The sequence below is a fragment of the Garra rufa genome, chromosome 22, assembly GCF_049309525.1.
Source record: "Garra rufa chromosome 22, GarRuf1.0, whole genome shotgun sequence".
Taxonomy (NCBI): Eukaryota; Metazoa; Chordata; class Actinopteri; order Cypriniformes; family Cyprinidae; genus Garra; species Garra rufa.
In genome coordinates this window covers 4,406,320-4,432,348 of record NC_133382.1, presented here as the reverse complement: position 1 = coordinate 4,432,348, position 26,029 = coordinate 4,406,320, and the positions used below count along the sequence as shown (strand labels likewise).

The following is a 26,029-nucleotide window of genomic DNA, read 5'->3' as shown; positions in this document are numbered from 1 at the left end:
ATGTGTGCAGTGAAAATGGGTTAGACACTTATTCATCATACAGTGTACATAGATTAAGTGTAGACAGTCATTACGATAACAGAGGTAGTAAAATGTGGTTAAGGCTGAATTAAATACAATATGTGACCCTGGACCACAAAACCAGTCATAAGGTAATTTTTAACAAAACTGAGATGTGTACATCATATGAAAGCTCAATAAATAATAAATAAATTGATGTATGGTTTGTTAGGATAGGACAATATTTGGCCGAGATACATCTATTTGAAAATCTGGAATCTGGGGGTGCAAAAAAATCTAAATATTGAGAAAATCACCTTTAAAGTTGTCCAAATTAAGTTCTTAGCAATGCATATTACTAATCGAAAATTACATTTTGATATATTTATAGTAGGAATTTTACAAAAAATCTTCATGAAACATGATCTTTACTCAATTTCCTAATGATTTTTGGCATAAAAGAAAAATCAATAATTTTGACCCATAACATGTATTTTTGCCTATTGCTACAAATATACCCCAGCGACTTAAGACTGGTTTTGTGCTCCAGGGTCACATATATCAGAATCTGTCTGTATATAGTAAACATAAACATTCACCTCAGTAACATCTGTATGCGTTAACTAGAATTACGCTAAACATACGCACGTGAATAACACGCACATGGCTTCTCCACATTCTATATCAGGGTTCCTCAATTAGTTTTCACCGAGGGCCAAATTCCGCCAACAATACCAAGCCAAGGGCCACGACCATGTTATGACCAAAATGTTTGCTCTTATTTTTATTTTTATTATCATTATTATTATTGTTGCTGCTGCTGTTTTTGTTTTTATTGTTGCTTTTGTTAAAAGAGTTACATAAGATCAATATTCAGATTGTTTTCCCCCACAGTAGTCTGTTTTACTAAAATAATTATGAACATTTTTGTATTCAGATACAGAAAAATAAAGAACTTTGCCTTGTCGAATATTAAAACAAATGAACAAAAAAATCTGTACCTCCATGTCTGTCCAAGTTCTAGTGTAATTTAACTGTAATTCCCACCCTTGTCCAGTTGGTGGCGTGTGCGCTCCAGTGTGTCTGCAGACAGAGCACGGGATCCAAAACAAAAACGAAACTATCACGAATGTTTTGCTATGCGTTTGGGTTTGATTATCCACAGTAAACAGCGATCTATTAAGAACCATTAAAGAGCACCAAAACGGTATTTATTTCTTGGATTTTCTAATTAATTGAACAATATTTGAAATCTGAGACTTTGTTTCATAATAAAAAAAAAGTACCACAGAACTATTATTACTTAGCACTATTAATAGTGTTCATTCATCAACTGAAAACAGCATAGACCAAAAGATCGATTGGGATTTAGGAATTGATATTGGTTGTAAAAAATGAGAATGTTAAATTAAATGTAACACAAAAATAAATGCAATGAAATGTGTTATTATTATTAAAATATGAAAATTAAAATGACAGATAATAATAGATTATGACGGAATTTGTACGATTCTGTCTGTCAAAATGACGGACAATGTTAAAGTCTAACAACCTCTGGTCAAAGTCAACTGTTCAGTTATTAGATCTGTCAGCATTAATATTTTTATACCTAGATTTCTTTGGGGATCAAACTGTATCACTGTGTCCCAATCAGAGGTGACGCGTTTTTTTTTTCTTCCTAACCATGAGCGACAGACAAGCGAAAGGGATTCTATTTTCGAAATGGTTTCAATTTTCTGCAACTTCACGGCTGGAACAACACACAAACACTATGACAGTGATAATCTCAGGCAATGATTATGTGCTTTATTATTGTTAAATTGGTCTATGAGTTTGGATATTGCGTGACATTTTTAGCCATAATGAAAGCAACAACAGATAGTTTACATCAGATCTTGAAAATAAAGGAAGCATGTAGCCTACATTAAAACTGCCAAAGAAGGTATGACAAAGAAGGTATCAGTCACTCAGTATGTAGTTTTAATAATGTAAAAGGGTTTATTTATCAGATTATAAACTTGTCCATTTCTTGGGAGTACAGTGCGCTTCTCGCATTTGAATGGTTGTAATATTGAATGATTCTGATACATCGCGTTGTTGCATCGCGTCTGGTTGGGACACATTAATCATTTTAACTTTGTATCAGTAAGTCATAAATAGAACAAGGCATCGGTTTACTGTCCGGGATTTGTCCTGTTGCATACGCCGCATCTAGTATAGGCAGCATCACTGATTATAATGGGTTCTAATGTATTTTTGTCGCGTCGCACAGCGCCGCTCGCTGACACGTTATCAGGTGCATTTGAATTCTCATGCAGGATTATTTGAAATTAGCGCGGGCCAAATATTTTTCTCTCACGGGCCGGATGTGGCCCGCGGGCCGCCTATTGAGGAACCCTGTTCTATATGAACTGAACTACAACATGAACTGATGACAGCGATCAGACATACAGCGGTAACATTATCGCAATATGACGGGTAAAGAAAGATACATCGATTTGCATTCATGCACGCACATTAACTGCTCCCTGGAGATAGCAGAGAATGAAACCGAAAGTAAACTTGAACCTCCGACAGAACTACCATCAGCGCTCTGTACACGCACAACTGTGTCACAAGTCACAGGCACTACCCTTACAAAACGAATAAGGAATTTATTACATATTGACACATTTACATATTATTAAATAAATTAGCACGATAGTGTTGTGTATCGGCGATCTCACAGGCTGACGATAGGACGATATGAAAATTGAGCATATCGCCCAACACTAACTTATACTTCTAATCAATAATCAAAAAAATCTGATTAAAAAATTGCCTTTCCATTATGAGGTGATATTTGACTCCTTAAAGTGATTTACAGGGGAGTTTTGTTTTTACCTCTGTAATGGCATTTTTGGCATCTTTATTAAAAGTATGTCATCTTTTATGTACATTTTATTTTTTAGATTTATAGTTTAAGTTTTTTTTTTTTTTTCTGATTATAACAACAGAATAAGAACAATTATAGTAAGAATAAGTTTCCAAGCTAATGAAATTAGTATGAGATTAATGTTTTAAATACAATATTTTGAAAACAGAAATAATTAATTATTTAAATAACTGAAAAGATACTTCAATAATGAAACTATATATATGCCAGTAGGTGGCGTCAAGACACTGATTTAATTACTGAATCATATCATTCATTTGATTCATTTGAACTACTGATTCATTTAGGAATAAAGCAAGTGGCTTTATGAATGGGAAATTGAATCACTGACTCATAAATGAAACAACACTGTCTTTGATTAGAGATGCGCAGCAGCTCAGTTGTGACTTGTTTCAGACCATTTTTGATGACAAAATAAAGCAAAATCAGGCAATAGTGTTATAGTCAGAAAATGTAAGTCACTTAATATTAACTTCTAGTTTATTTAACTGTTGTATTAATCAATATCTCATTTACAAACTCCCTAAAAAAAACATTAAAAGTTGTCACTCCTCTTAGTTAATCACAATCTTACAAAATTATAATTAATCAAAGCTCTCTACACTGCACAGTCAGTCTCTTATTTACACTCTCTCTACACTTTGTTTATGAAAGGATTTGTGAGATATGTCCGTAATGCATTACTTAACGTTGCAAAAACACAGAAACCTTTGAAGCTCTCCTCCGCGCAAACACAAATATGCTGATGGGGTCAGTCGCACATGGTGCTCCTAAATATTTTTTCATAGTCGCATGCAGTAGTTTTCAGGTTGCAGTGTAGAGCCCTAAAACTTTTTCAAACCAAGATTCTAAGAACTTGTAAGACCTCTTTCAAGACAAACAAAATCAATAGATTAATGTTTATATCCTGCACCATGTCTTTTCACAGGATAAAAAATATGCAACCGATAAGTATAAGGACATCTACACGGAGCTGAGCATCGTACGGGCCAAAGCAGAACGCGATCTGAGCCGATTGCGTGAGCAGCTGCAGCAGGCCCATGATGCACTGGGGGAACCCACGCTGGAAGACGTGGAGCGCGGTGGTTATGGTACGACCTTTGCCTCTAAATCAGCCCACGCTTAAATACATTCATGTACATGTTATGAACCAGCCTACTGTCGTGTCTTTCAGATATCATGAAGTCAAAGAGCAATCCTGATATTTTAAAGATGGCGGCTGCAGCAGCCAAACGCTCCGAACGCACCATGAGGTCAAAGGTAGGTTTCCAGACACACGTTCAGTCCTCTAGTGTTGAATTAGAGTTAGTTAAGCTCACACTGCCACCCTCAGGTCAACAAGATATTGCCATTAACCAAAAATACAGCAGGTTCTGCTAACTGAAATGTGTGTGTGCTGTTTTGTTGCCCAGGAAAAAGCCTGATAGGTAGCGGTAAGACAATGTCTTTTGCACATTCCCTCCTCTAACACACAGTCCCGTGTGTGTGTGTGTGTTTCCTCTGTTTTTCCCTCTGTTCCCAGTCTGTGAATCGTGACATGCCCTGGGACAGCTAAAGACTAAACCTGAAGACCTTTGACTTCTGATTTTAGGTAAAAGCCCTTAGAAGGGAGCGAATGCGGTGAACTCCCCGTGCGTTATTCAGAGGGTTTCATGCTAGAGCTGGGCGATAAACCATATCGTATTGAGATCATGATAAAGCAATAAGCTTTGGATAGTTTTACTAGATCTGGATGAATCTTTCAGTGTGTGTAGTAGTCTGCATGTTTGAGCCATAGTTTTATCTACTACTCAAACTCGAACACACATGACGCTTGTCTCAAGATATGAGGGCATGAACACATGAAAGCTGCTCCAAGAGTCATTTCAGCAGCTTTAGGCTGTTTTGCTTTGAGAATAACTGCCAACAGATAGTCATAAGTGCTTTCAAACTCTGCTTCATGAAGTTGATAAACCACAAAGCCGATGTGAATCATTTGTTTCGAACCAGTGATTTGGAGCGTGTATCAAACTTCCAAAGTCACATGATTTCACTAAACAAAGCTTTTTACCTGATCTTGGGCTTTGTAATTTTGTTCTGTATGATTAAAAAAGTAGTTAACAGTCTGTTATTGGCCTGTTTAGACAAGCCCTCAATACAACATAAACAAAAACCAGCCCTAAAATTAATAAAATAACACAAACTGGTACTTCATACTTCATGTTATTTGATGATTTGTTAATTGCATTTAATATATTACACTTTCAGTCAAACAATTGCAATGGGTTTGTAAAGTTTCTATGCATGTTTGCCTGAGTTTTTGTTGCATTTGCACTAATGAGCACTGCGTGAGTTTCAAGTGCTTTAAAATAGTGAGTCATTTTGCAAAGCAATTTGTTACATTTTTTCCTCCCATCACACCGACAAAAATAACTTTAAAAACTCTTCATAACAATTTGCACTAACACTTTTTAAGTAAGTGTTACTGCTACTGCTCTGTACAGTCTATTTACTATTGAACAACATTTATAAAGAAAATTAAATAAGTTACATAACTATATAAAATTTCAAGTAAAGTAAAAGTTTTAAGTAAAATCTACGTACCTTAGTTACGTAAATTTAACAAAGAAAATAAGCAACTTCAGCTTGGCCAGTAAAAGTTTGAGCACTTTTTACTTAGTCAAATCTTATTTGGCAATACATTGATTTTAGTTAATATAGAATTTAATTAAACCATGCATTTAAAGTGTATGTTACTTAGAAAAGTATGAATGTGTCATTTTGAGTACACCCCTTGAAATCACAATTGAGGGTAAATAATAAAATAGTTTTGTGGGGCCCTAAATTAAAAGGTATCTATCTTTGTGGAGTTTGATTTTAAACAAATGTGTTTACATTCATTATAACAAACATGTGGAAGCATTACCTCCCCCATTAATGCTAAATGAAGATTGTGATTATTGCAGTAGTGTTTTTTTTGGCCACATCGCCCAGCTCTAGCTCATGCATTGACTAACAAACAGATTGCATTATTTACTGACGTGATGCATGTGATCCTGCTGAATGAAGGGCTGTTCATGTCATCTCATGTTCATCAGACACACGTCTCATGGACTCAAGGACATTTCCACATGCATTGCTGGAAATCGTTCATATTTCAGACACTCATCGAGTTTCACAGGAGCGGTCGAGGCGGTTCACGGCATGTGTCTGCGGGGGGTGTGTGTGTGTGTGTGTGTGTGTGTGTGTGTGTCACTGGAGTTTGTTGGTGGCACTACTATCAGTTTTTCTTGAGGTCACTGATTTAAATGCAGGAAAAAGCAGGGATTTGTAATGAAGATGAAAATAAAAGACCTTTTGAAATATGTTATTACAGCAATAGCATGTTTTTTTTTTTTTTTTTTTTTTGAGTTGCTTGGAACAGGGTTTTTGCAGGTCTTAGTCTTCACTCGTTCCACAAACAAAGACCTTAAAAAGTCTTAACCCTCTGGTATTGTTCGGTCATTTTAGACTTTTTTTTTTTTTTTAAGAATTTTTTAAGAATTTTTTTAAATCACTTCTTCATCGGAATAGTACGAAACTTGATATTTATGGCTGTTGCTATGTGACCACACAAAACAAATTGTAGACTCGATTCGAAAAATGGGTAATATGCAAAAATACTAGTGGTGGGCCGTTATCTGCGTTAACGTGAGACTCTTATCGGGCGATAAAAAAAAATATCGCTGTTAATCTATTCTCAAAGTTGGGTTGGGAGATGAGTCTATACTACACAAGCTATGATGACTTTCACCTTGATATTTTAGCGCGGATGTATACCTAGCCGAATTGCACTGTAGGGGGCGAGAACGAGTCTTCAAACCTGTGTGTATGCCTACTGTGAAATTACCACATCAAACGAGACGTGCTAACATGGATGCAGCTATGAAGCCGCCGGGTTTGCTTCAGGGCAGGTGCGTGCGCTGCTGGACCCTTTTTACTGGGGCACGTGCCCCAGTGAAAATCTGTTGTGCCCCAGTAAAATTTGAGTTATAATTTACTTTTGATAATCCCGAAATAAAGACATTAAACTATATGCAACAACTGAATTGACATTTCTAAAAGCAACGCAGTTTAAGTATGCACGCAGATATCCATGCTCGTGTGCGTATGTGTATTTAACTGCAACGCCCACGTCGCGCTGCCTTTTACGCAGAAGTACATGCAGTGTAGGAATAGTTGGTTACACAAGTTTGTATAGTTAATTGTGTTGTAAATGCAATTGTCAAGCAGTTTGTGATGCATTTGGAAACATGAGATGAGCCCCTGGTCTAATGCGCCACCTGGCTTGAGAAACCCATTCTCAAAGACTTTTAGTCATTATTTGGGTAGCACACATCACCTTCGGCAGAATTCAAATGATCCATTTTAATCTAGATTAATTCCAAGATTACAGTGAGATTAATCTAGATTAAAAAAATTAATCTATGGCCACCACTAAAAAATAGATTTTTTTTTTTTTTTGTGCGTACAATCTACAAATCATTCATGATGCAGAAAAAGAGTGCACAGCAATGAAGGGGTGACACTCGAGTACAAAATAGACACAACACTCCCCCCCAGTGAATTAATGTGACTGTAACAGAATTCTTTTTTTTTTTTTTTTTTGTAAATGCATTAAATAAAATCAATAAATCAGCAAAAATTGCTGTTAAAACACGGACACGGGCTGTAACAATGTGGCAAAATTGAGCCAGATGACTTAAATAATCAGTTGAAATCAGATTGATTAACCTCTGATAAAGTATTACTGTTCATTTCTGTAACATTTTTGTTTATTTTTTTTCTGTTCAGGTTTGACTGTAGTAAAATTTATGCAAAAACTGACATTTCAAAACCTACACAAAAGTTGTCTTTGAGAATGTCTAGATGTACACTACCAGTCAAAAGTTTGGACACACTTGACTTAATGTTTTTTTTTAAGTCAAATATTAATTATTTAAAAAACAATACAATATATTTTTTATTTTATTCATTTTCATTTGATTTGATTTGATTTTCAAATACAAATTGTTGTGCCAAGGAATAATTGTCAGTTTGTTTTTAAGAAAAACTAAAGTTAAGAATTTTTTTCCCATGGAAAAAACCAAATGCTTTTCTTAAAAACAAACTGAGAATCATTCCTTGGCACAATTTGTATTTAAAAATCAATACAATACAATCAAATCAAAATAAAATAAAAAAAATGTACTGTATTGTTTTTAAAAATAATTAATATTTTACTAAAAATAAAATAAAAAAATGAATCCGAGTGCGTCCAAACTTTTGACTGATAGTGTATATCCAAATCCACAACTTAATAAAATAAGTCTTTGTCTAAAAACAGCTAGAGAATTTATAAATCTTTCATACAGGAATCTAGTGACTAAACCATGGAATTGCAGATGTTTTTCTTTTTTTACTCTGACCAGATGGGATTGGATTTTAAAGGCATTGTTTCTCTTTTAACATGAAATACTGCCATAATTTAAAATTAATGTAAAAATCTTTTGAAAAAACTTATCATTATTGCATAAATATTGATTAGTAAAATTTCAGGTCTTTGGTCACTTTTGACCGTGAAAAAGACAAGTGTGACTCCCGAATGAACAATACCAGAGGGTTAAGAGCAGATTAGAGCAGAAAGTCTTAATTTTTATACCTTTATAGCATTAACTTGAATATTTTTGTCTTTGTCTAAACATCCTTAAAGGAGTAGTTCACTTTCAAAACAAAAGTTTACAGATAATGTACTCATCCCCTTGGCATCCTAGATGTTCATGTCTGTCTTTCTTTCTTCAGTCATAAGAAAATAGTTTTTTGAGGAAGACATTTCAGGATTTCTCTGCATATAATGGACTTCTATGGTGCCCCCGAGTTTGAACTACTCCTTTAAATCAAGATCAAAAGATCTGTCAGTAGGGTGTGAAAACTTTTGCTTTTGAATGAAGTTGATATTTCAGACTCCACTGGTAGATATTTGTTGGTTTTAATCATAAACGTACTTCATTTTGATCAATATTAAAGCAGGACTTGCTTAGAAGTCCTTCCTAAATCTGCAAAAACCCAGTTTGAATGTGGTGTTTATTAACAAGCTCAGAAACATGACATTTGAGTATCTCTGTGTCTCTGTTTGCGTCCCCAGAGTCTGAAGGAAGGTTTGACGGCGGAGCAGAGACTTCACTTGTTTGACAACAAGGACACTAAGGACTTCTGACACGGACTCGCTGCATGTTAATAAAGAGCCGCGTATTTTAGCCCAGTAATTAATCACTTAGAGACACACTGGTCACAGCTACAGCGTATATTAAACATGGTATGAAGTTTGAGTTTTATGTCTATAGTCTGCATTTGATGCACTTCAGTTACTGTGACGTTGTTGGTTTGTTTTCATTGCCATGTCTTAATGTAAATACCTAGTTTTTAATGAAGCATCTATCATGCGTACACTAAACACGACTGTGTAAGCTACTGTTTTAACGTTAGTTTGTGTGAAGTGGAGGAAGTTAACCCACGTAACGACTCGACACTACAGATTATTGGCGCGTTAACCAACAGCAGGAATCGTCACGGCTCGAAGCTCGCGTGTGATGCGGATCGGTTTGCACGTTGCCTCCAGCTCTTTATTGTTTTAGTGAAACGGGATGCGTAAAATAGCTGCATTTAATCGAGGCTTGCATCATTAACCGCTGACCCTCTGCAGCATCTCTGGATGTTTGAGATAAAGGACTGTAAAACACACAGGAGAACAGACCTGGGAGGGTTTGGGCTGCTCTAAAGAATATTAACAAGTTTATATAAGGAATAATGGTCCACTCACATGAATGGGAGGTTTCTTTTTCTTTTTTTTTCTTCAAGGCGGATAAAGTCTGTAGTGTTGTTCAGTGGCAGTCCTTTGTATTTATTTAAATGTTATGAATTTTTGTCTCACATTTCCATTCATCTATACATTATTGTAAATATACCGCAAATGTACACAAACTGACAACAGGTTTATTAGCAATAAATATTTTTGCACCCTCTCTTGCACTCTTTTTCATTCAGGTTTTCTACGGGTCATTGCGTTAAATGTTGCATGCACATCTTTCTTCAGCATTGTTTTTTTTTTTCAGGGAATGAGTCTAAACATTTTTAAATCAAGATAAAAATGAAGAAATGAAGTCTTGTTTTCTGAGAAAACGAACAAAGTAAGTTTATACACTGCCAGTCGAAAGTTTTCGAATGGTAAGATTTTTCATGTTTTTCTTCTGCTCACCAAGCCTGCATTATTTGATCCAAAGTACAGCAAAAACAGTGAAATTTTGAAATGTTTGACTATTTAAGTGTTGAATATATAACTTCCAATGGATTTCTATTACTTTTTAATTCATCATTTAATTCATCAAAACTAAACTTACTGGACCCTCTGATCACAATGCAAAAGTGAATTTATAACTTTTTTTAAAAAGACCAAGTAAATGATTAAAGTATTTTATTGAACGGATTGTATTTTCAATCTTTTAAGTGTTGAATATAACTACTAACTTATTTCTATTTCTTAAAAAATATAAAACCGCTAGAATATGAAAACTGCTTTTGCTGGACCTTCTGATCACATTACAAAAGTCAATACCTTACCCAGGATTTTTATCTTGTTTTCCAAAAAGATTCATAAATCAAGAAGCAAAATGGCAGTCTTGGGATGGGAGTCTTGTTTTCTGAAAATGAATCGAAACAAAGTGAGTTTATGATTAAAACAAAATCAAAAATCTACCAATGGAAAAATATAATTCCAAGAACTTAAATTTGCAAAAAAAATCATAAAAATGAATACTTTTATTTAGCAAGGATGCTGTCAATCTATCAAAGTGATGATAAAGACATGTTATGTTTCAAACGATTTCTGTTTCAGATAAATGCTGGTTTTTTTTTACTTCCTATTCATCAAAGAAACCTGAAAAATTGTACTTGGGTTTTTTCAACATAAAAATAATGTTTTTTGAGCAGCACACCAGAATATTAGAATAATTTTTGAAGTATAATGTGAATGGAGTAATGGTGCTAAAAATTCAACTTTTGAATCACAGGAATAAACTACATTTTAAAATATATTTAAATAGAAAATAGTTATTGTAAAGCATTGATGGTACAATACAATTCTTTCTAATTTTTTTCAAGTTATTTACTGAGTCTTAAATGTACTTGCAGGTACCTGTATTATTGATATTTTTATATGATTTATATCACAAGTCATGTATTTATAAATTAAATTATATGACAATTAGAGCTGTGAATCAAAAATTTCAGTCTAATTTATGATGTGCCAAATAATTAAATTTTTGCACAATAATTTTGGCTAAAATATTATGAAAAAAATATTATGAACAATCAGTGAAATTAATATTAAAGAATCTATTCATTTAATTTATTGTAAATATTTTAATATTTAGAAAAATTGTTGCATTCATTTTCAAAAGATTAATGTTTTTTTTTTTTTTTTTAAGTAGTCTCTTCTGCTCTCCAAGCCTGCATTTATTTAATCCAAAGCACAGCAACAACTACAATTTTGAAATACTTTACTATTTAAAATAACTTCTTTCTATTTGAATATAAGTTAAAAATTTAATTTATTCCTTTGGTTTTAAAGCTGAAATTTAGCATTATTACTCCAGATCCTTCAGAAATCATTCTAATATTCTGATTTGCTGCTCAAAAACATTTATATTGACTTTTTTTTTCAGGTTTCTTTGATGAATAGAAAGTTCAGAAGAATAGTATTTATCTGAAATCTTGATTAAATGCATCATTACTTTATTATTAATATTATACTTTATTACTTTTTTATTGATTTTGCATCATTACTCCAGTTTTCAGTGTCACATGATCCTTCAGAAATCATTCTGCTCATGTATTATTATTATTATTATTACATTGAAAACAGCTAAGCAGGTTTTTTCTGGTTTCCATTGGTAGATATTTGACCTCGTTTTAATCATAAACACTTCATTTTGAGATATTCCCCGAAAACAAGACTTCTGACATTTTGTTTCTCAAGTAAATGTATGTAGTTTTTTATATTTTCATATGGCTTATAGTATAAGTCATATAATTTCATTTATAAATACATGAAAATTAGGGCTGTGAATCCATTTAAATTTTTGCACAATAATTTTGGCCAAGAGATTATTAAAAATAATATCATAAACAATCATTGTAATTAATATTAAATAATCTTAATTTAATTTATTGTTATTTACAATCATAAAATCATGAGCAAACTATTTTAAAACTGCATTTATTTGATCCAAAGTACAGTAAAAACAGTAACATTTTGAAATATTTTAACTATTTAAAATAACTTCTATTTGAATAGATTTGAAAATGTAATTTATTACATAATTTATTATTATGTTGAAAACAGCTGAGCAGAATTTTTTCAGGTTTCTTTGATAAATATAAAGCTTAGAAATAGAAATGTCTTTATCATCACTTTTAAGTATTTAAAGCATCCTTGCTAAATAAAAGTGTTAGTTTCTATCATTTCTTTCCACAAAAAATAAAAATAAAAATACTGTGACTGGAGTAATGATGCTGAAAATTCAGCTTTGATTACAGAAATAAATTATATTTTAAAATATATTCAAATAGAAAGCAGCTATTTTAAATAGTAAAAATATTTCACAATTTTAAAGCTTTTTTTGCTGCACTTTGGAACAAATAAATGCAGGCTTGGTGAGCAGAAGAGACTAAAAAATTTTGGCTGATAGTGCAAATATGCAATAAATAAAAAGCAAAGCCTGTGTCGCACTATAACTACATTGTTCGGTGGACTAACTACAACAAGTCCCATAATGCTGCGCAATGGCTCATCATGACTCTGACAGCAGCAGCAGCAGCGCAGCCGTGACCAAAACCACTGGAGCTCAAAAGTATGAGAAGCCCCCGTTTCATGCATTATTCACCCCAAACTCCACACTCTACTCAAACAGACGCGGTCGCACCTGAAAGGGTGGGTGTTCGTTTCAGCGGGATGGAGTTTGCGATGGTTTCGTAAATAAATGCATCTGCTCGGGTGAGTATGTGCACGCGCGCTCTTTGTTTAGCTCGCCTTGCTAACGGAAGCCTACGGCGCTTCTCTAGCGCGTTTCTCTGATTAATCACGCTGCTTAATTGGGTTTCATAACGACGTACATTTATTTGAAGGCGTTGGTGAGCGTTATTTACTGTCGTCTGGATTGTATATTAGCCCGCATGCTAACAACCGGCTATGCTAACGTTAGCATAACAAACGCGACACAGAATCACAGCACAGGTAAAGCGGAGCATGAAGAACAAGACGAACCCGGATTAAATCTGGTTTGGAGGTGTTTGACAGTTCTGGATGTTATCCAGATCATAATGACAGATGTTATTTAGTTAAAAAAACACACGTTTATCCGTTTCTGGAGATTAAACATGACTGTTCAAGGAGATTCATGCAATCAGTGTTAGTTTATGCGCTAATAAATCAGTTAATGCGTTTTAATATAAATGCAGTCTTGGCTTTAATCAAGGCCTGATCTTGAATTTGAGGTTTTACACTTAATACAGGAGTATAAAGTGATTTATAAAGTGTCCAGACATTAACTTAAAGTACAACAGTACGGTATTTTTTTGCATTACTAGTAGTGTATATTAACTGTGGTCTATTTTAAAATACTATGGTTTACGAAAATACTGTAGTAATAATTAATTACCTTGGTAAACATTAACCTTCTGGTCGATATTAACAGATCGAAAAAAATAGCAAGCCTTAGTTTTAATAATAAAGTGTGCTTGAGTTTATTTCAGTCATAATCTTTAATATTTTGTGTTTTGAGGGTTATTTCGTTGTGCTACACAGTGTTCACCTCAAAGTTAACATCATTTTTATATTAAATCATGTATTATCAAAGACTTCTTCATTGTGGCTGATTTGTAGATCGTACCCAGAAGGAATTGCTCTGTATTTTCATATTTTATATTAATTTTCAATGCCACATTAATTTATTTTCTAATAATTTCCAAGGTCACAAGTGTTAATTTCTTCTTAAGAAGTACAAAAGTGATTTATAAAGTATCCAGACATTAACTTAAAGTACAACAGTACGGTATTTTATGCATTACTATGAATAATTTACTTTGTTTTAAATTTACTTGCTAAAAACCTGCAGGAACCCTGTATTATTGATATTTTTATATGGATTGTATCATAAGTCATGTATTTATTAATAAAATATGACAATTAGGGCTGTGAATCAATTAAAAGTTTCAGTCTAATTTATTATGATGTGCCAAATATTGAAATTTTTGCACAATAATTTTGGCCAAAAGATCATGAAAAAATTATAATGAACAATCAGTGAAATTAATATTAAATAAAGAATCTATTCATTTAATTTATTGTAAATATTTTAATATTTAGAAAAAAAGGTGTTTTTGTTTGTATTTCTTTGCACTGATTTTTATTTAGATAAGTCTCTTCAGCTCACCAAGCCTGCATTTATTTGGTCCAAAGCACAGCAAAAACAGTAACATTTCAAATTATTTTTTACTATTTAAAATAACTTATTTCTATTTGAATATATATATTAAGATTTTATTTATTCTTTTGATTTTAATCCTGAATATTAGCATCATTACTCCAGATCCTTCAGAAATAATTCTAATAGTCTATCTAATATGCTATGAAAATACCATAGTGTATATTAACTGTGGTCTATAATAAAATACTATGGTTTACGAATTGTAAGTTAATCGTTCATTACCGTGGTAAATATTAACCTTCTGGTTAATATTAACAGATTGAAAAAATAGCAAGCCTTATATTTAATAATAAAGTGTGCTTGAATTTATTTCAGTCATATTCTTTAATATTTTGTATTTTGAGGGTATTTCATTGTGCTACACAGTATTCACCTCTAAATTAGCATCATATGTATATAAAATAATATATTATCAAATATTTCTTCATTGTGGCTGATTTGTAGATTGTACCCAAAAGGAATTGCTTTGTATTTTAATATTTCCTAGTAATTTCCAATACCACGTTAATTAATTTCCAAGGTCACAAGTGTGACATTTTAGTCTTTATACCATAAAAGAAAAGTTATGTACCATAATTTGGCATATAACGTTAATACACTACCATTTAAAAGTTTTTGAACAGCAAGATTTTTTTATGTTTTTTAAGTCTCTTCTGCTCACCAAGCCTGCATTTATTTGATAAAAATACAAAAACAGTAACATTCTGAAATAATTTTACTATTTAAAATAACTGCTTTCTAATTTAATATTTTTTAGCATCATTACTCCATTCACATAATCTTTAAGAAATCATTATAAAAATATTCTGATTTGCTGCTCAAAAAGCATTTAGTATTATTATGTTGAAAACAGCTGAGTAGAATTTTTTTTTTTTGGTTTCTTCAGACGCATTTATCTGAAATAGAAATCTTTTGTAACATTATTAACGTCTTCATCACTTTTGATCAGTTTAGAGCATAAAAGTATTAATTTCTAAAAATGTCTTTTCCCCTTCCCCCCAAAAATACTGACTCCAAGGTTTTGAAATGATATAGTGTATAATGTTACAAAAGCTTTTATTTTAAATAAATGCCATTCTTCTGAACTCTCATGTTCAGTAAAGAAACCTGGAAAAATTCTACTCCCATTTTTCAACATAATAATAATTGTGATTGTGAATAAATGTGATTTCTGAAGGATCATGTGACTGGAGTAATGAGGCTAAAAATTCAGCTTTGAAATCAGGAATAAATTACATTTTAAAATATATTCAAATAGAAATATTTCAGAATTTTACTGTTTTTGCTGTACTTTGGATCAAATAAATGCAGGCTTGGTGAGCAGAAGAGACTTCTTTAAAAACATGAAAAAACTTTTGACTGATAGTGTGGCTACAGTATAATATTGTGGTATATATCAAAATACCATGATACACTAAATTGCCAAAAGTATTGAATGAAAAGGTTTGACTACTTTAGTATTTTCAATGAGAATAAATCTTACTGTTTAAGCATATAATGATATTCTAGGGGATTGTGTGCAACAGTTTGGACAGGATCCTTTTCTATTAAAACCGAACCATGCCTCTGTGTATAAGGCAAAGTTCAAAAAGAAATGATTGATTCAGTCAGTGTGGGAGAACCTGGCTGGTCTGCATAAAGCAAAGTCTTAATCCCTGAACACCTCTGGTGTGACTTTAAATGCAGACCAAAAACTCCAAAACCAATGACTTATACATACACTATATGTACCCTTCTTTAGAACAGAAAAAGGCACTTTCCAAACTGTGGCAACAAAGATGGAAACACAATTCATGCATTTAAAAATTTTATTTTTATCTCTGTTGCAATGGATTTGGAAGTGTCTAAAATGATTGTACCCTTACGTACAAGTCATTGGTGTTTGGTGATAAATTTTGGGCTCAAGGTCTGCATTTAAAGTCACACCAGAGGTGTTCAGCTGGGATTAGGACTTTTTGAAGACCAGTCACGTTGACTTTATCTATTTATCTTTGCCTTATACACAGAGACATTGTCATGTTAGAATAGAAAAGGGTCCTGTCCAAACTGCTGCTATTAAATTAGAAGCACAAAATTCCCTAGGATATCATTCTATGCTTAAACATTAAGATTTGTACTCGTGGAAATTACTAAAGTAGTCAAACCAGTTCATTAGAAAGGGGTGTCCCAATACTTTTGGCAATATATTGTATCTTTCTTCTCTTCTACAGCACATTATTTTATTATGCCTGCTTGTCTTTTCTAAGCCAGCGCTTCAATGTGCAGTAGCTCTTGCGTAATATTTCCGCTATGGCGCAATAATGGCTCAACACTGATTGCATGAATCTGAAGTGGTTCAAATATGTGATTAAGTCATGCTAATAATTTAGAGCAACATTCACATAATATTCAGCATTTTCAAATCCAATTTGAAGACCTATTTCTATTAGTTGGTATATGACCAGCTTTATTATCTTTATTATTCTTTCTAAATATTTTCTATTTATTTATTCTTTTTATTAAAGACATTTTTAATGAAATCTTTTAATGCACATTTAAAAGCACATTGGTCAACTTGCATTATTTTTAATGGCGATTTTCCAATCTAAATTAAAAACCTGTTTCTTTTATTTGTGACCCTGGACCACAAAACCAGTCATAAGGTTAAATTTTACAAAACAGAGATATATACATCATATGAAAGCTCAATAAATAAGCTTTCTACTGATGTATGATTTGTTAGAATAGGACAATATTTGGCTGAGATACATCTGTTTGAAAAACTGAAATCTGAGGGTGCAAAAAAATCAAAATACTGAGAAAATCACCTTTAAAGTTCTCCAAATTAAGTTCTTAACAATGCATATTACTAATCAAAAATTACATTTTGATAGGTTTACAGTAGGAATTTCACAAAAGATCTTCATGGAACATGATCTTTACTTAATTTCCTAATGATTTTTGACATGAAAGAAAAATCAATAATTTTGACCCATACAATGTATTTTTGGCTATTGCTACAAATATACCCCAGCGACTTAAGACTGGTTTAGTGGCCCAGGGTCACATTTGGCGTATGAGCAGCTGTGGAAAGAACCTGATTCCAGTTTTTTTTTCATTGATCATTTTTTATTTTTTTCATTATTATTATTATTTTGGCTCTTGCATTTTTTTTTAATAGCATTTTTTGTAATGGTGCTATATTAATAAAATTGCCCCTCATGTTTCTTTTTCAGTTGATATGGAAGAGCCTCCCAGCAATTTTCAAATCCAAATTAAAAACCTGTTTCTTTAATTTGGCATATGAGCAGCTGTGGAGACTATCTGATTCCAGTTTTTTTTTTTTTTTTTTTTTTTTTTAGGTTTTGCAATTAGTTATTTTAAGCACTTCAGTCAGTTGCATTTTTGCAATTGTGCTATATTAATAAATTGTTTCTTTTTTTTTTTTTCTTTTCAGTTGATATGGAAGAGCCTCCCAGCGACTCAGATGGTCTACAGCCTCAGGATCTGTCCTCCGCCTGCAACCTCCCCAACATCTTCGACCTGACGCGGAACGAGGAATGCCTTCTAAAAGCCAACCCCATTGTCGTCCAGACGCCAGGCTGGTTTGTCAATCCTGGGACCAGCAATGGAATATTGCTTCCCGAAACCGACCCTGATCTGCTTCCGCTTCCCACAGACCAGATCCAACCGGATAATGCGCTTTCCAACACGACCGTCACGCTCTCCTACGTGAGCCGGTCGCACGTCTTCTCAGAGCATTCCCCGATCTACGGCGTTCCTTCTTTGGGCAAAGCGTTTGCGTTGCATCCCGCTGCGTACGATCCCGGAAAGCTGGTGACGGATGCAGGAGATGCGGCTCTTTCAGTGGACCAACACTGTCTCCAGCAGGTGTCCGTACCGGTCGGATTGACGGCGTGCGATCAGTTCGGTTTCATGTCGCCGGCTCAGGTTGTTGAAAACGTGGCGGCGTTCTGCTACCTTCAGCCACCTCCGGATTTGCAAGATGTGGAAAACCTGGCTTTGGAAACGCTTAAATCTTTACAAGCCGATCCTGGCGAGTGCAGGTTCCCAATCAGTGTGGACGAGCTCCAAAACGGAGCTGCGAACGGCCTGTGGAACGTCAGACCCTTCGAAGGAGGATTTCCGGAGGACAATGGCACGAATGCTGATGGTTTGCACCGGAACGCCAATCCGGAGGTTGTCTTTCTCATCTCAAGGTCTGAGGAGCCTGTGGTTTTACCGAACGATGGCTTTGCCATTTCGTTAAACCAAGACTTTGTTAGTCCGTTAGATCCCGAGTCTCCGTCAGCAGAGCCGATAGAGGATGTTTTCACTTTGCCGCAAACCGCAAACTCTCCGAGTGGAGCAAAGCAAGAGGAAGAGTTTGATTCTACAGTGGCAGAAGCAGCAGACACAGAATTGCCAAAAATGCCAACAGAGAAGACTGACAAAACATGCAACACAGAGTCTGTGCATGTCGACGATGCATCCTCAGAAGAAACCGACACGGATGCATCTAAAACATGCAATGATTTGTCATCTAGCGGCAAGCTTGAGAGGAAAAGGCTGCCTCCGAGAGCTGGACGAGGTGTGAGAATGGAAGCCATTGTTCAAGACATCCATCCCGTCAGATTGAGTCGCACGTGTAAAAGAAAAGTTCAGACGAGCAAGTCCAAGAAAAACATGCTGGAAAGGATTCGCAAAGTGGTGGAGGTGAAGAAGAAGCAGCAGCAGAAGAAGAAAGAAGAAACCGAGGTCAGACGTTCAAGTAGACGCAAAGCCACACTATCTACCTCATCTTCCGCAAAGACGTTAGATGCATTTGTAAAACGCACAAAGAAAAAGTCCTCTAGGAGGTTAAGAAACCACCATTCGGTGTCAGTCAAGCATCAAAAACCAACATTGGCTCACCAAAGCCCGAAGAAATCTGCCAAACGGAAGCGAAAGAAAAACAACGTCGGGCGTGCGTCATTTTTCCCACCACAGGAACCCGAAATCAAACTCAAGTGTCTGAAACACAAAGAGGAGAAGAAGGACGTGCGGGACGACACCTTCGCGCCTTACGTGCGCTTGCAGATGAAGGACTTCCCGGTCTGTACAATCATCAACTATCCTGAGGACAGCCTCCGGATCAAACAGGGAAAGCGAAGCCAGTGTGGTGGATTTGTGTCTGGCGTGATGCCCACGACGCCTGGCTTGCAGTACGGACGGGTTTGCGTGGACGCGGCGCAACGGGACGTCCTGGTTTGCTCTCTCTGCGGCGGCTCGGCCAATGCGATGGATCTCGGGGACTTGCATGGGCCGTATTACCCTGAAGGTTTCAAAGCAGCGTCTAAAGTGGTTTCTAATCCACAGGAGGAGGAAAATAGTGACTCAGACTTGTCTTTTAGAGGGAAACATGTTCCTGAGTGTTTTTGGACCAGCGATAGTGAGTTGTCCAATGGTCCTTCTTCGTCTAAGAGACCAAGGACGGATGGTGACACAGATTGGTTCAGTCCTCCAATAGTTCCTCTTGATGCTAACGAGCACTGGCTTCACGAGGACTGCGCAATTTGGTCCGCAGGCGTCTTTTTGGTTCGGGGAAAGCTGTACGGGTTGGAAAATGCGGTCAGGTTGGCCAAAACGTCGGTAAGATTGCAGTTACTCAGATTCTTTAATGCTCTGCAACCAGCTGTAATGACAGTCAACTGCTTGTTTGTCTAGGTTTGTTCAACGTGTCAAAGAAAGGGAGCGACGCTGGGCTGTGTTTTGAAAGGCTGCCCGAGCAAATACCACTACACTTGTGCGCTGCGGTCTGGTAAGTCGTCTGCATTCTGTTGCATGTTGCATTTAAACAGGCGTTTTGATGCCCCATCTGCCTGTTAACAGCTGTTTTTTTGTCTATGTTTGCAGACGTGTTCAAACTTGAAACAGAAAACATGCAAATCTGTCCATGCATGAAAGATATGATGTAACTATTATAAAAATATTATTTCAAGTGGAAAAGTGGTGCCAGCAGTTGGTGTTTTAGCAGTTAATGAATTCGGAACAGATCTTGGAACCATTTCAGAATCTGCAAAATGTTAATTATTTGATCAAAACTAAGAGGGATCATACAAAATGCTTGTTATTGTTTATTTGGTGCTGCCCTGAATAAGATATTTTACATAAAATATGTATAGTTCAATTTAAAAAAAAAACCTGGTTCAAAAGTTTACATAGACTTTATTCTTAATGCTGTGTTGTTACCTGAATGATCCACAGCTGTGATAGTTGTTCGTGAGTCCCTTGTTTGTCCTGAACAGTTAAACTTCCTGCTGTTCTTCAGAAAAATCCTTCAGGTCCCACAAATGATTTGGTTTTCCAGCATTTTGTGTATTTAAACCCTTTCCAACAATGACTGTATGATTTTGAGATCCATCTTTTCACACTGAGGGCAACTGAGGGACTCATATGCAACTATTATAGAAGGTTCAAACACTCACTGATGCTCCAGAAGGAAAAATCATGCATTAAGAGCTGGGGGTGAAAATTTTTTAATTTGAAGATCAGGGCAAATTCAACTTATTTTGTCTTCAAGGAAGAGCAGTAATAAATGAAAAATATATATATATATATTTAGGCAAAATAAGAAAAATTTACACTTCTGTTCAAAAGTTTACACCCCTGGCTTTTAATGCATGGTTTTTCCTTCTGGAGCATCAGTGAGTGTTTGAACCTTTTGTCATAGTTGCATATGAGTCCCTCAGTTGTACTCAGTGTGAAAAGATGCATCTCAAAATCATAGTCATTGTTGGAAAGTGGAGAACATTTAGGAGAGAACAAGACGATTGTAATTCTTAATTATGATTTGCTGTTAACTTTTTTTTTTTTAAGTACTGTTTTTTTTCTAGTACTGTACAGTTTATACCCTTTGATATTAATTGGTGTTTCCTGTTTTTGTAGGTTGTGTATTAAATGAAGATAATTTCTCAATGAAATGCAGAAAGCACAAGGTATATGTGAAATGATTTATATGACAGTTTACAAAAATATTTAATTATTTGATTTATTTTTTAATTATTTGAGTATTTCATATTTAAGATGCTAAACATATTGTGCTTTTTGTGAATTGCTCAAATTTTTTTTATTGCATTAGAACAAGTCCATTAAAGGATCATCATATCATCAAATCAACAGGTGACACAGGAGAAAGAGGACGCTATGCAAGGTTTGAGCACCTCAATACATGCATACTGTTGAGAGAAAAAAAAGACCATTATAAGTGCTATAAACAAATTTTAGTTCCAGTTACTCCACAACAATTCCTTTAAATTTGAAAGTATTCAGAACAAGTTTATTTGTACAGTGCATTTCCAACATGCCACAAGTTTTGCTTAAAATAAATCAATTAAGATTTTGCTTTTAAGCAGGGTTTCTGCGGTTTTTAAAAAGGTCTTAAATTGAAAAAGAAAGTGTTAAATTCATAATGTCATGGCATTAAATGTTGCATGCATTGCAAAAAAAAAAATATATATATATATATATACTTTTCAGCATTTTTGTTTTCCATTACAATTATCTGAATATCCTTAAATCAGGATACATTTACTGGTGACACATAATGAAGATATGAGGTCTTATGAAGCTAAACAAAATGAAGTGAGATTATGCTTAACAAGAATAAATATTTTCTGACCTGTTACCAGATAATCTTGTTTTCCATTTGAATAAAGTTGATGCTGACTGCATTAGCAGATATTTGTTCTTGTTATAATCATTAACATTACTCAGAAAACAAGACATCTTTTCTTATCATATCTTGTCATTTGTGTTTTTAGGAAACGTATCTTGATTTAAGAATCTTGAGACATTTGCACTGAAACATACTGAGGAAGAACAATATCTTGTTATAGTTATTTTCATATTCTAGCATTTGAGAGCAGTAATGGAGATCTATTGGAAGCTGTGTTTTCAAACTTTTAAGTGTTGAAATTCAAGACACTACTAGTCAAAAGTTTTTGGACAGTAAGTCTCTTTTGCTCACCAAGCTGGCATTTATTTGATCCAAAATACAGCAATTAGTAACATTTTTAAATAATTTTCACCATTTAAAAAATAATGGTTGTATTTGAGTATATTTTATAATGTAATTTATTCCTGTGATTTCAAAGCTGAATTTTTAGCATCTTTGCTCCAGTCATATGATCCTTCAGAAATCATTCTAATAATCTGATTTGCTGCTTAAAAAACATTTTATTATTATTATTATGTTTGATGATTATTATGTTATGATTTCTTTGATGAATAGAAAGTTCGGAAGAACTTCATTCATCTGAAATATAAATCTTTTGTAACATTATAAATCTCTTTATCATCACTTTTGATCAATTTGCTAAATCAAAGTTTTAATTTCAGTATTTTTTCTAAAAAAAAAAAAAAAGACTTGCGCTTTTAAATGGTATAATATACAGTAGTCAACATTTGAAGTGGATCAAAATCTTTCATCAAATTCACCAATTTTTTAACCTAGGACAACTTTGATGAACTTTTTTTATCCACTTTAAATGTTGACTACTGTATAATATTACAAAAGCTTTTTTCCAAATAAATACTGATCTTTGAATCTTTGATTTCTATTCATCAAATAATCCTGAAAAAATGTACTCAACTGTTTTAGATATTAATAATAATAATAATAACAATAAATGTTTCTTGAGCAGCACATGAGAATATTAGAATGATTTCTGAAGGATCATGTGACTCTGAAGACTGGAGTAATGATGTTGAAAATTCAGATTTGAACACAGGAATAAATTACATTTAACAATATATTCGAATAGAAAGCAGTTGTTTGAAATGGTAAAAATATTTCTCAACATTACTGCTTTTGCTGTATTTTAGATCAAGTAAATGCAGGCTTGGTGAGCAAAAGAGACTTCTTTAAAAAAAAAAAAAAAAAAACATTTAAAATCTTACTGTTCAAAAACTTTTGACTGGTAGTGCAAATATGCAATAAATGAAAAGCAACTTCTTTAAAAAAAAAAAAACAAATCTTACTGCCCAAAAACTATTGACTGGTAGTTTAAATTAAAGAATAATGGATATCTGTTGTATTTTCAAGCTTTGAAGCATTGTAAATGCAAGCATTTACGTTTACAGACAGTATTGACAATACAGATTGTTTCATTCAATATATTGCTTACATTTTCTTTACTTGGTCTTAAAATCTTAAATTTACCTGCAGAAACCTGGTTATAATTAATATCGTTCATAAGGGATGCCACTATAACTTGATTGTTGTCATTTTTTATTGTCTTCAAATATGTGAGCATGTTTTGTGTGCTTGATGTTATTCGCATTACATTTCAGATGATAAAAAGCACACGTTATATTATAGTAAATACAGTATTTTATTGTAAAGCTCTCTGTCTGTTCTCACAGAGTGCGGTTGTTCCTGTGAGCGCCGGCCGCGGGACCTTCAGACAGAACGGGCCAACACCCATACACCTTAATAATTTTGCTGTTGCACTGCTCAAAACATCCGTCACTATCACACGAACAGCACTTTGAGATTAAGTCATTTTGTGAGGTTAGATGTGAGGAGTGTGGGTCAAGTCAGAGTGAATTGCACATTTAAGGCTCTCAAAAGACAAATCCACCAATCCTGAACCACAGCACAAACATATGTGCCCGTCTTATTTGCCAATATGATTTTACAAAAAGTGTTATATTTATGTTTTTTTTTCTTCTCTAAAATCAATTTTTGGTTCATTCTGTCTTAATTTATGAAGAAAATGAATTTTATCAATTGCATTTTAAATATACTGCTTGTCAATTATTCAGTTGGCGTCTAGTCGTGAAAAAATATCTTGCTTTTTGTAAAAGAAAGAAACTTGCAAGTTGCGGAACCAATTTTGAAGGGCACTTTGTGTACAAAATGGGAAAGCATGATTTCTTTTAGTTTAATATTAGTATATTGGCTTTATAAATCAAGCCTAAAGTTCTTGTGCATTGCTTAAATGATAATCTGTTTCTTACCTTATAACGGCACATTTAAACACACTTACATTAAGAAGTGCGGAAGTCGCTCTGAGATGTACCCACATTGTGAACATGAAGTATCTAATGTTCATTTTCAATTACATTAATTGTATAATTCACAACAACATGCAAACATTTCTTGTAAATGCTGAATATTAGTGATCCAGTTCATCAGATATCTGAATATAACTTCCTTTGAACCACAGCCAGTGGATTTTCTTGTTAGTTCTATGCACTTACATGCGTCTCCTCTACATAATCGATATTTTGTAGACTAGTGTAAATGATAAGCCTGCATTAGTAATGACATACCACCTTGATGCCATCAGAAATTACCTGTAGGAAAGTTCAGAAAGCATCTTTTGGATTTGTAACTTCAGGTGCCCTTGTCAAAGGATTTCCTTTCAACCGTTGTGAAATGTTTTGATGCAATTTGGTAATCCGTAATTCTTTTCTAAAAGTCAGTTTATTCATTTGTTGCTGCCTTGCTAAGACAAATCACTATTGGTTTATTTATGAATTTTACCCAGGAAGCACTTGTTTTGTGTTTGACGAAAGAGATCAGGATTTTGAGACTCGTTCTGTAAATGTACAGTGCATTAAACAACACGTCGTGTACAGAATATTTATCTCAATATTATTTGTCCAAAGTTTAAGATATATCTGGAATCGGTGCCAAATACATCCTGATGTACTTTGGCAGCTTGTTTGTGGAGAGGTTGATTCATGTGGTGTTGCTCATGTCTGTGTTGATGTACTCGTGTTGTGTGCCATACTTTTGTTCAGGACTGTATCTGTATCTGTGTTTTTTTTTTTTTTTGGTCTAACTTGATTGAAATGTCACATTTTAACGTCATACCAAATGTACCAAAAAACGTTTTTGTTTGCTTTGTTTTTCTCATATCTTTTCAGATCTTAATCTCAGGGTTGAGCAGGGTTCTTTTGCGTTGTTGACATTCTTACCCCAAAATGTATTTATCCTGAACTGACTAAACCCAGTTGGTCAGCATAATAAACTGGCTTCTTTTATTTTGCCTAATGTGCTGTTGGTCTCGCACTCATTTTTTTCATCAGTTTTTTTTACTTACAATATATATATATATATATATATATACTTTGTATAAAAAAAGAGCTTAATTCTCATAATTCAGACCTTTTTATATATCTTAACTTTTTATATACTTTTATATCTCCCCATTGTAAGAAACCCCATCAAAAAATACAGAATTAAAATTTATCTCAGAATTTAAAGAAAAAAAAGTCTGAACTTTGAAATGTTAACTTGGAATTCTAAGAAAAAAAGGAAGATGTGAACTTGGTATTGTGAAATGTAAACTAAGAATTCTAAGAGAAATGTCAGAATTGTATCAAGAGAAAAAAATCAGTATTTTGACATGCAAACTTGGAATTCTAAGAAAAAAATTCAGACCTGGAAGATGTGAACTCTGAAATCCAAGAAAAAAGTCAGATGTACAAGAAGTGAACTCAAGATTAAGGTAAAGAAAAAGTCACAATTGCAAGAGGAAAATGGATTTGTGAAACGTAAACTCAGAATTCTGAGAAAAATCAG

At 33.9% G+C, this 26,029-nt stretch overlaps 3 protein-coding genes across 6 annotated transcripts in view; all 3 read left to right on the top strand.

Annotated features, from left to right (window-relative positions):
- The window catches only part of LOC141297411 (myosin phosphatase Rho-interacting protein-like), a 73,385-nt gene extending 63,431 nt beyond the window's left edge, over positions 1–9,954 (top strand). For both annotated transcript variants that reach the window (XM_073827850.1, XM_073827849.1), the window contains 3 exons: positions 3,864–4,026; positions 4,110–4,195; positions 9,078–9,954. In XM_073827850.1, the coding sequence (XP_073683951.1) occupies positions 3,864–4,026; positions 4,110–4,195; positions 9,078–9,149 (321 nt within the window). In that variant the 3' untranslated portion in view covers positions 9,150–9,954. The remainder of the gene's footprint in view (positions 1–3,863; positions 4,027–4,109; positions 4,196–9,077) is intronic.
- abcc3 (ATP-binding cassette, sub-family C (CFTR/MRP), member 3) overlaps positions 1–26,029 on the top strand; it is a 399,896-nt gene that overhangs the window by 120,898 nt on the left and 252,969 nt on the right. The window lies entirely within an intron of this gene.
- On the top strand, positions 12,791–25,488 carry LOC141297856 (uncharacterized). The gene is made up of 6 exons (XM_073828319.1): positions 12,791–12,983; positions 17,912–20,085; positions 20,161–20,254; positions 21,382–21,431; positions 21,575–21,646; positions 23,860–25,488. Exons 2-5 carry the CDS (start codon positions 17,917–17,919, stop codon positions 21,617–21,619), a joined length of 2,358 nt encoding a protein of 785 aa, XP_073684420.1. The 5' UTR covers positions 12,791–12,983; positions 17,912–17,916; the 3' UTR covers positions 21,620–21,646; positions 23,860–25,488.

Bases quoted from the DNA above. Each gene is read 5' to 3' on its own strand.
- LOC141297856 (XM_073828319.1), top strand. From the start codon at position 17,917: ATGGAAGAGCCTCCCAGCGACTCAGATGGTCTACAGCCTCAGGATCTG. The intron at 20,086-20,160 runs GTAAGATTGCAG...TTGTTTGTCTAG, and splicing joins TCAGGTTGGCCAAAACGTCG to GTTTGTTCAACGTGTCAAAG. The intron at 20,255-21,381 runs GTAAGTCGTCTG...CTGTTTTTGTAG, and splicing joins CACTTGTGCGCTGCGGTCTG to GTTGTGTATTAAATGAAGAT.